Genomic DNA, 11334 nt, shown 5'->3' with positions numbered 1-11334 from the left:
TGAAGTTGGTTGCATCCTGGCATAACTGTTCTCGTGAAGCTCAATCTCAGCTTATTCAGTACAAATTACTTAACAGAAACCACTGGACCCCCAGTAAAATGGCCAAACTAAAACTTAAGGACAGTAACATATGTTGGAGGTGTGAGAAGGAAGTGGGTACTCTGGTACACATGTTGTATTCTTGTGAAAAAAATGCACATTTGTGGGATGGGGTTGTTACCCTCTTGAATGATATATTCGGACTACAACTCACCAAGACCCCAGCTCTGTGTATTCTGGGTCTGCTGCCAGACAATAACACTCTGACCGGAAGACAAAGACTATGGATACGTCTAGCTACTACAACAGGATGTAGAATAATTTTGAGGCACTGGAAGTCATCTACTCTGTGTTGTTTTAGGGAATGGGCTTAACAAATGACAAGAATGGCTACGTATGAGCGAGTCACTTACAGAGTAATGGGGAGAGAGGATATCTTTAATCAGGTTTGGGGCTCCTTCCTGATGGCAATAGATGGGTTGTCTGTCTGAATATAATAATCTGATCCAATCCAATATAGCATTTGACTGGTAGAATAATGTAATGTAATGTAAGGCATATGAGGTTGTTGTTTGTTTTGTTATCTATTTTTTTTTTTTTGTCTTTTCTTTTTTCTGCATTCATAAAACGGGACAGTGGATGATATCGATGTCTTGTTAGTTGTGATGGTGACATAGGTTGTACTGTCTGTCAAAAATATTAATAAAAAAAAAAAAAAAATAAAAAAAAAAAAAGAATAGTCTTACATAATAATGACAGATGCACAACACTGAAATGTATTCAGAGAGAAGGATATTCCTTCACAATCTAGGGAGTAGACATTAATATCATACAGTATGCATATCATGTACAGCAGCTACGGTTTGCTGTGTTCTGTATATATTAACAAGGGTATTTTGGCTGTTTTATACCCAGCATGCTGTATACTGATTATGCAGACAAGCTTGTCATGCATAAGAGTGGCAGCTCTTATGCATGAGCTGAAGGATCAGAGGGATCTGATTTCGGACTAGCCTGATCCTGAGGGATGGTTGTCTGACACAAAAACACCAGACGGAACAAAGCAACAGCAAGGCATTTTAAAACTTTTAGTCTGTTATTTCTTGTCTGCTGTTATCATTGGATATTATGTCAATGTGAAGCATTGCCTATATTTATAGAAGTACATTTCTACATATAACGAATATGTGCCATTCTAAAGCAGAGTTGTGGTCACATCATAACAATTAATGCACTTTTACCACTTTCAAAACCTTTCATTTTAGGGGGAAAGAAGAAGAGGTGCCATTTCACATAGCAAATGCTTGAATTGCTATTGATTAGACTGTCATCTAATGACGGGATGCGTCAGGATCTGGGTGGCTTACCACCTCAAACAAGTTCAGGTGGAACTCATTCAGTTAACCATTTCTCTGTTTTAGAGAGAAGTCGGAAGACGGTTTCTGTTATTGTGTCAACTCGCTGTATGTATATACAAAGGCATCAACATCAGTAAGCCAGCTGGATATGTAATGCTCACCAGTTCCACATCAGGAGGGATAGCGAGTCCAGGGGGAGCAACAAACGGTTCTTCACTCTCCTCAGGCTCTGCCTCTTCTATGCATGTGGAGAGATTTTAGAACAAAAATAATAAGATTAACTCTTGTCAGTCATCTGTAAATTAAAAAAAAAAAAAAAAAAAAAGTAAATATTCCCTGCTGGGTATATACCCAGTTGAGCAGTAACGTGATATTCCTTTTTGAGCGTGTTAAAATGTTTTAAAAATGGGTGGACCACATGCCCTCAACCAGTCTATCCATTGTACAAATACATCACAATAATATACTACAATCTTTATTCTCTATCCTTCACCTTCATCTGCACAGGTCACGTGGAAACTAGATTAACATTTTTTGTGTTGTACTGTGTAGAGTTTGCACAGTAATGAAAGAGACAAGCCCCTTAACTTAAGACATAGTCTCTATGGGGAAAAAGCCAGCCTTCCATCCGTTTCTACTGATTTCACTTGTCGTGAAAGGTGTGCCATAGGTATTTTTGAAATCAGTTTTTGGCAAGGCCCGAAAGCCATGCAGCGTTCATGTGTTCAATCCATCTTATGTCTCAACTCCAATTTAGTGATAATATAATGGCCTTCCAAACAGTGCCCCAATTTTAAAAGAAGACATACTCTTAATCATCACTTCAATTATATAACAGGATTATTATCATGGTTGACTAGCTTGTCTTTGGCTGCTAATTCTAAAGTGGCATATTATGTAAAACTACATTTTTATCGCAAATTACAAAACATCAAATCAACATGGATGTACTCTCACTTTCTAAAGGTAGTCCAGCATCATTCCTGTTAACCCTGTGACCAAGTCACAAACTGTTTCTCTATTCAAAGCTACAGTATGGCCCCACATTGACTCAGCAGCGCCATACAGAAAGAAGGCAACAGAGCTGAATAGGACAACCAGTAGTTGACTGCTCAGATAGATGCAAGGCGCTGCAGGAGACCCTACATACCCTGGAGCCAGTACACCCTGCTCCCTTCACAGTGGAGGATGTGCACTAGCAGCTCAGGAGGTGCAAGCCATGATGCTGAGCCACTTTTCTCAGAATCATGTAGAACTGCCTCAGTGCCCACCTTATGGAAAACAGCCATCATACCAATACCAAAGAACCAAATAACTATTTATCAATGCCCCCAGAGCACAGAACAGCCTAGTCTCTCACAACCCAATTTGCATAACGAACCTGTTGAAATGGTAGAGTGTTTCAAATGCCTTGGACTCACCCTAGACAATAAACTGAGTTTTGGTCTGCAAAATGAAAGCACTCTCTGTTTCTCCCCGTCACCTACTACGACTGTATAAGAGCATACTCCAATCCATTCTCATCTACTGTTCCCCCTGCTTTTTCAACATGTTAACTACCACCAGCACAAACAAGCTCACTCGCGTCACCCAGACTGCATCAAAAATAATTGGCCTTCCCACACCCAACCTATCAGACCTCAACAGCAAAGCCACCAAACGCAAAGCACGGACAATCGCACATGACCCCAGTCATTAGGGCTGAACGATTTCTGAAAATAATCTAATTGCGATTTTTTCCCCAAATATTGCGATTTCGATTCGATTATTTTTTTAAGCTCTTTGTCTTCTGTATTATTCAACAAAGAATAATATAATAATGTATAGTATGAACACACAATTACACACTAGACAGTTAAATAAGTAAAAATATAGTATATATAGACATGCACACACACACAATTTTTTACAGTGCACAGAGAGGATCTGCCTCCAGCCCCTCCCCCTCGTGAAGTTACGTGCTGCCGTGTGCACTTGTTCAGAGAGGCTATCGTTACGTTAGCTAGTTGCTGGTGTTCTTGACGTGGGATTAACTGTACTAATAAAACCGTTGAAACACCGCGGCCACGCTGCTGTGAAAGCTCCCCGAACGTCATTTATCAGAGTCTGATTGTTACCCCTCTCAGTGGCAGCTCCTCCACTCATATCTTTATAACGGAGCTAACCGCTAATCAGAGCTAATCGTTGCCAACCGAGCCTTGAGTTCTGTGTGCCTGTATCCATTAACTGCATGTATAGACTCAAGCCCGAATAAAACCCTTCATCTTATTAAAATGGCTGTAAAAGTTTTAAACTACAACTCAGAGTTGTTTGAATGACAGAAATCAGCTCAAGGTACAGTGTAGTGTTAGCATGCTAGTTGATGCTTTCTCTACGGAGTGCAGACTGATTTGCTCTCGTGAGTCATGTGACCAAATCGCAGCCTTTGCGATTAGGAAATTGCGTTTTAACATATCGCGATATTATCGAAAATGCAATTAATCGTTCAGCCCTACCAGTCATCCCCTCTACCCCTTCTTCACACTGCTTCCATCAGGACGCCAATATAGGTCCTTGGCCTGGAGACGGGTCCGCTACAGTAAGAGTTTTGTACCTTCTGCCATATCATCCCTACATGAAGCTCCCCAGCGGTGATTGTTATGTGTGTTATATGCGGCCCACAAGGGGTGCCAGTGGAACGGACTGGAGGCAACTGTGCATTATGGGTGATTGGGGTGAAGGTGTCTATGTTTACTGTATGTATGTATATTTGTGAGGCCCTGTACAAACAAAACAAATTTACCTATCTATCTATCTATCTATCTATCTATCTATCTTATTCAGACAGACAACAGATAATACATTATACTGCAATTAACCGTTCTGGCTTATTTGGCTTTCACTCAGTATATCATAATCACAAAATGATTTAATATTGTGATTATGTGTCTCCATATCTGTCAGCCCAAACACTCCCTTTGAGGCTACAAATTTGCCATGTGGTGGGTGACTTTTTCATGACTTTGTACTTGTGATCATGTCAAAGACTTTAAAGAAGCAAAGCAAAAAACATTACCCTTCACTTACTCCCAAAGGACAGTCATCTAGAGTTTTGGCAGATGTATTCATACACTGAAGCTCTACAATCTCCCTAGAAAGAGGCATCTAGTAGTCTGCTTAACTGTCAGGCCACTGGCTGGGTCAAAGAGCTTCCAGCGATTTCTACATCAAATATTTAAAGTTGCAGGATTTTGTGTGTGTGTGTGTGTGTGTGTGTGTGTGTGTGTGTGTGTGTGTGTGTGTGTGTGTGTGTGTGTGTGTGTGTGTGTGTGTGTGTGGTCAGATATAGATGGATGACAACCAAAGTTGACTTGACGCTGGTGTTCACAGGTGATTAGCAGTCGAAATGGCAAACCTCCTTCCATTCATGGCTAAACTTCTAAAAATATGTTTATGCTACAACTGCAGGGCCTCATAAGGGGGTTGTTCCAAATAGTTCTAATAAACTTGTATGGCGTCATTGTGTAATATAGAATTAAATATAATAAATACATTACAATATGTGCTCTGCAGGCAAAAATTCAACTTCAGCAGCCCCCTGGAGGGTTTGTAACTGCAGATGGACGCATGGATTAGAATAGTCAAAAAAGAAAAAAGGAATAGACAGACCTGCTGTGTTCTTCACATCAGACCACAGCAGACAAAAAGTCACGCAGCTAAACATTTAGACAGGGCACAGATCCCACCATAAGCATGTCAAAGACAGAAGGGGTATATTAACGATCCCTGGCTTCCAAGCAGTACATATTCATGCATACAGTAATATGATTACTTGGAATAACTACAACTTTGTTTAATTTATAAGGCACCATTCCAAAAGGTCCTGACCTTTGCCTTGTTAGCTCTACCTTTAAAAGCAGTGTTATGTGTTTTGCTTTTCCTGGTTTTGTCACATTGTTTCTACATAAAGTGTGTATGTATTTGTATCTAAAAGTGACTATCTGACTGCTTTGGCAAGTCTGTGAGTGATGTGTTCTCACCAGTTTCCCTGTTAGCCTCCTCCTCCTCAGTGGGCTGAGAGGGGTCATAGTAGTCAGCACTGTATTTGAAGGCCACTGCATTGTAGGTGCCTTCATCAGCCAGAGCCTCACTCAGACGTTTGTACTCCTCCTCTGTGGAAAACAAGTAAAATACACAATGGAGAAACATTTACTACCATGACTTTCTATTCCGATGTGGCACTGGACAACTTACAATAATGTATGCATTATAATAATTAGGTTGGCACCAAATGTTTGATGACATTCTTATGGCATTTTCAGAGATATAGTTTGTTTGCTTTGGCCTGAATCAGTGGAGGAGTTGGTAAACATGTAGCATTTTCCCTTTGGTTCGGTATCTTTTCAAACAGAGAAAAAACAAGCATCGCTAAATGCCACGTAGGAAAAAGGTCCTGAAGAAAATCACATCTAGCCAAATATCAAGGAGGCAAAGTACTATGTTCCTAGTCCTGGTCAGACCTCGATTCACGATTTCACTCATCCGCATCCCAGTATGTAAATCGCACCTGTTACAAGAGTTTTTTTTAGCTTAAACTTGCAGAGTACGCCTTGTAGTTGAGTCAGACCGAGGTCGGATCACATTACACACTGATGCCTTTGAGAATCCTGGATACCTGACAAAACAGGGTCTCTGTAGAAAAAAACGTGTTTGTACTTTCCATAGCTAAGCTAAGATATTCTCTGCTATAGGCCTATGTCACGCAACAATTGAAGACCGGAAGAACGTCTCTGAGTGGGGGTACGGCTCTTCCGGTTAGCTTTTTACAATGGCGGAGCCCGATAGATACTGCTGGACCAAGTCTCTCCGCAACCTGCCTGAAGTCACCTATGACAATGTGGTTCGGATTGTAAATGAACACTCTGAAAGTAAAAAACATTTTGAAAACGGCAAAAAAGGCAAAAGGTACAAGACCGTGTACAGAAACTATCATAGACTTCAATGGTAGAAGCTCGCTCTAGCCAGTGGGTAATGTAGTTTTTCTCCATAAGATCGCATATAAAACATGTTTTTCTTAAAACAAGGTTGATTTCATACAGACTTCTAGCTTCTACAGGAGCAGAAACTTTCGTTTCACAACCACGTAGCTCATGGTCAGTCTACCTTGGATGGTTTACACATTATGGCTGATAATCTAAATCCTTATGGAGAAAGGGACTGTTGACCGGAAGTTCTGATTCCTTACTCCGCGTTCCGGAAGCAGGAAGTGTGACATAGGCCTATTGTGACCAAAACTCAGGTATTCTGTTGACATTTAATAGGGTTGGATTTACATCAATATCTTTTATAATAACTGATATTAGTTATATAATAATAATAATAATAATAATAATAATAATAATAATAATAATGTTATTGATGCCATAAATATTACATGTGACTGAGAGATTATATTCTAAATTATGACAAGTCCTTTTACTTGCACACTGATCAATAGAAAAGAAAGAATTACATACTGGTTGCTAGACAAATATACATGGTTATTAGGCCACAGACACTAACCCTTTTCTATTGAAATTCATGGCCAACTATATCTTTATTAAAGAAAGCAAGGGCAAAATTGCCACTAAAAATATCAATATTTCTAATGCTTTCCTGCTGTCCCTTCAGTGGACAGATGGGTAATACCCTAAGTGAATGGGGTCAGGCCTCCAAATTCAAGGGCAAACTAGCCTGAGGGATGAACATTCTGCACTGTGTGTGTGTGTGTGTGTGTGTGTGTGTGTGTGTGTGTGTGTGTGTGTGTGTGACACAAATCATTAGCTGACTCATTTTGTCCCATCAGTTTGGGCATAAGACACCATATTTCACATAAAACCGTGGCTTATTAATTCAATTAAAGTCATTTAGTCTGTCTTTCAGAAGTGTGTTTCATTATAATGTAAAAAGACTAAGATGCAAGTATCCAAGAGTTGAAAGTGATTTCCATAGAAATGGCAGCAGTTAAACTCAGAGGCAAAGCCAGTCTTCTTTAAAGAGATAGAAAGCTGAAAGTGCCTTAGAAGGGGATGCAACACTGTTGGAAATTCTGGAACAATCAAGATTTTGTTAAGAAGCCTAGATTAAAGTATATAGCAATCATAAGAGTTGTCGATTTTATGTCTGTACAGACAGGCTTGTCATACTGGTGTTAGTCTGTGGGAAAAGTGTTAAAACACAGAGATTAAATATTTTCGGGACACTAATTCAAACACTGAGAAGAGATTTTAACTTTAAAAGTAGAGCCAGACATCAGTAATAAAGGCAGAAATAAACACCACAAAGTGTTAAAAGATTTGAGAGCATTCCAGTTTGACAAGAGGCCATGCTGCTGTGCCATGGTGGCAGTATTTGTGATTAGTTATGGCTTGCATTGCTGGCTACCACCAACTTATTAAGCCAAAATGAGAGCTGCCTGCAAGGACCATTATCTGCCAGTAAAATACGAAGGTTAGGACTGCTGCCGATGGGAATTAATATCTACCAGTGGAACGTCAAGCCATTTTTAAGTGTCATATAATTATGCCAGTACAAAGGTAGCGACATATGCCAATGTTTACTATCATATACCACTGAAACAACAGAGATATATTGCAGCAATGACATTACCCTGTCACGCCATAAGATGATGCAATGAAAGATCAGTGACTGATGATTGATGGGCTCACAAACATTCCAACAGGAATACTATATTGTCTATTAGCTAGCCGCCTTCATTAACTGTGAACAACCATAACTCACACAAGAAATAAAAGCAGATATTCACTTCGATATCATCTGGCATGATCTACTAAGGGCAGATCACATTAAGAAGTGCCATATGCGTGTTAAGTAACTAGCACCCTGCCCACCTTGTCTGGCCTCCTCTTCCAGCAGGTCAGTGTGCAGAGCCAGGTACCTCTCCTCATCGCACAGCGCCTCAATCCTGGCCTCCTCCTCCGACAGCTGGTAGGATGTATTCCATGACCCGCTGTCATACTCTGAAAGGTCATGTAAGTGACCACGCCCATCGTATCTGTTGGATGGTAACAAGGATTAGAGAGAAGGAAGTTGACAAAGCCTTTTATACACAATATGGACCTACTTACCAAGGGAGGGGGACCTAAAACCCAAACTTTACATCAAGAAAGCACTATCTCTCAAAGTCTGTCATGGGGGAGTATACTTGTAAAATTCTTAAAGTTGTGATAATTTCTCATTAATACAGACAACACAATAATGCACTAATTAAGTCCTTGGGCTTAATTGTTGATAGTGCTCTTTAGATAGCTAGCAAGCTTTCTGTTGCTATTTTCTTCTTGGACAAGTCTTACAAACGAACAACCTTACATCAAAGGAAAAAACGAAAAGGGAAACAAACAAAGCAACTCGTCTCTTACCTTACAGGGTTCAATTCCCCCCCTGTAACACTCATCATTACTTCTACATCTGCAAAGAGAGTTACATTCACACAAACCCGAGCACATAAATACCTATCCGCAAGAACCCAAATGGACGACATTTTCCAGGGTTCGTCCCTCTACGCCACTTCTCAGTTGCAGTTTCTTCATGAAGACAAAGAAATGGGGTGCTGTAGTTGGCATTCGGGGTTTGGCAGGACCCCTTAGCCTACCTTACTGGGGAAGAAACTGGGTTATGTGATAAAGACACACATTCAAAGGCTGTACAAATAAAACACAAGTTGGGCCACTGCAGGTCAAGGTGATTCAAAAGAATAAATGCAATATTTTAAGATTAGAGTCATTTTTTAAATGTTCTGCATCAAGGTGGCAATAAAACATGACCTCATTGCCTGCAGCAACATGTTTGTGCTGAAAGCACCTGTTGGTCAAACCCCACTGGTTCAAATTGGCATTGAGATATTTTGAATCACCTTAACTGCTGTAACGTTAGCCTTGGTTAGAATTTGCTCTGGCCTTGTGGATACCAGCACATCATAATAAAAACCCAGGTCATTTCCTTTGTGTACACATTGGCATTTTCTGCAAAACTCAATTTGAAAAGGACAGAAAGAAGGTAATATCTTCTGTGTTATACTCCATTTAGACTGCAATTTTATTCTATAAAATCATGTCGGAAGTAAATGTTTCCAGACGAAATTCTCCCAACATATCAAGATGCAAAGCCTACCTAAAAGCTAATCTTTGTAGTCCTAAAAGTTAAACACTGTAATACTGTTGTTTTGGTCTGTAAAATGCACGCCATTGCCATTATAGGAGGTACACAGCACAAACTAATGCAGTCAAATAAAAACAGCTCTGCAACAACACCTATCTGCATGAAAGTTACAATATTTCTTTTTTAATTAAACTGTTTTACAGTAGTATTAATTAAACCTTGTCTACGACATGTGTGTCGATGTTGTATTACACTGCAGTAGTTTTAGCTGGTGTGACTGATAAATTGGCAACTGAGTGTACATTGATAGCTCAGCGTTATGGCTAATGTTAGCAACGACTGGCAGGGATTTGCATCTTCACATGTTATTCTAGAAACTTCAAATACCATTTGTTGTCAGTTCAGGGCATCCAAAAACAAGTTAGCAGACAAGAAATAAAACATTCGTCGCCAGTTGCAGGTATTTCCAAGCTTCTGCAAGACAAACTCCAAGTGGTCCCTTGAATATTGAAACAGGCTAACGGACAGGATAGATGGTTAGCATAATGTTTCGGTCTACGTTTGTTCAACCGACCTATCAATCATGATGCTTTTTTCCCCCATCCATGGGATAAGATGTTTTCCATGTTCGTGGTAAAGAGCTCTTTCGTCGTCTGGAAACAGTTTGCAGGCATATCCGAACACCAAGAGATCGGCGTATTTATCACTGTCACTCACATCCTTCTTCACCGGTTTGTTGTTGTGGTCCTTCTTTGCGGCTCCGCGACGATACATCTCCCAATTACTCGTAAAAACAGATTAACTTGTAAGACAGAATAGTAATGACGGTACATTAAAGGTTTTCTGAGAACCAAGTAGTTTGCATATGGCCAAAATATTACGATATTCCGTGATGGTTATACCCCAAAATAAAATTCTACGAAGTCAGTCGCCATGTTGGAAAGCAAGTAAATGCAACTGTGTATCCGGTTCGCACTTACGACAATTTGTCTGCATTGTTAAAACCATATACATCGTACCCTTACGTGCAACATTTACATTTACAAATATATGTTAATTTTTCTGAGCCGTATGTTTTTATTTTAATGTAACAAGTATGTATAAGAGTCGTTTTGTTGCCAGTGTAGTCGGTTTCTCATCTGTGGAATGTGCTGGTGGTGAATAGATCTAAACGTTGCACTGCTGTTGCAGTGAAACTGAACTGATCAAGTAACCCACATTATAAATTAATGTGAGGCTACATTTCAAAATTACATCTGTTTATTAGTAGCACGAGGAGCAATATGGGTCAAAGGCAAGAGTGCTTAGGTTTAAACATATTACCCCAGATCAGAATCAGAATCAGAATCAGAAACAGAAAGGGCTTTATTGCCAAGTACGTTGCACATACGAGGAATTTGTCATGGTGTTGTTGGAGCATGTCACACATACAAATATAAGAAGGATAAAAAGATATAAACAATATAAGTATAAACATATACACACAGTACGTATTAATAACGATAAAATAAATTTAAATAAATAGTAAAATAAGTTAAACAGTAGTGAAAAAGGACGCTACAGCAGAGAGAGTACAGTGGCATGAGGAGCCAGAGGTGGGGTGTGGAGAGAGTCAGGATGGATTCCGAGCCTTGTTTAGAAGGCTAGTGGCGGAGGGGAAAAAACTGTTTATGTGGCGTGAGGTTTTGGTCCTGATGGACCTCATCCTCCTGCCAGAGGGGAGTGGCTCAAAGAGCTTGTGTCCGGGGTGGGAGGGGTCAGCCACAATCTTACCAGCACGCTTCAGAGTCCTGGTGGTGTA

General features: G+C 40.0%; 1 protein-coding gene across 5 annotated transcripts in view; it reads right to left on the bottom strand.

Moving 5' to 3' along the window:
• The window catches only part of LOC116048918 (splicing factor SWAP), a 59197-nt gene extending 48701 nt beyond the window's left edge, over positions 1-10496 (bottom strand). For 4 of the 5 annotated variants that reach the window (XR_004896707.1, XM_035998923.1, XM_035998933.1 and 1 more), the window contains exons 1-4: positions 10108-10496; positions 8267-8430; positions 5417-5548; positions 1559-1635 (exon numbers count right to left, since the gene is read on the bottom strand). Coding sequence is in view for 4 of the 5 variants with exons in the window: in XM_035998923.1 (XP_035854816.1) it covers positions 1559-1635; positions 5417-5548; positions 8267-8430; positions 10108-10307 (573 nt within the window). In the remaining variant the exon portion in view is untranslated. Of the gene's footprint in view, positions 1-1558; positions 1636-5416; positions 5549-8266; positions 8431-8887 lie in introns of all 5 variants that reach the window. The other variant, XM_035998935.1, reaches the window with a different exon arrangement.
• Between the last annotated feature and the right edge of the window lie 838 nt (positions 10497-11334).

Source organism: Sander lucioperca, chromosome 1 (genome assembly GCF_008315115.2).
Source record: "Sander lucioperca isolate FBNREF2018 chromosome 1, SLUC_FBN_1.2, whole genome shotgun sequence".
NCBI lineage: Eukaryota > Metazoa > Chordata > Actinopteri > Perciformes > Percidae > Sander > Sander lucioperca.
This window is presented reverse-complemented; position numbering and strand designations above follow the sequence as displayed.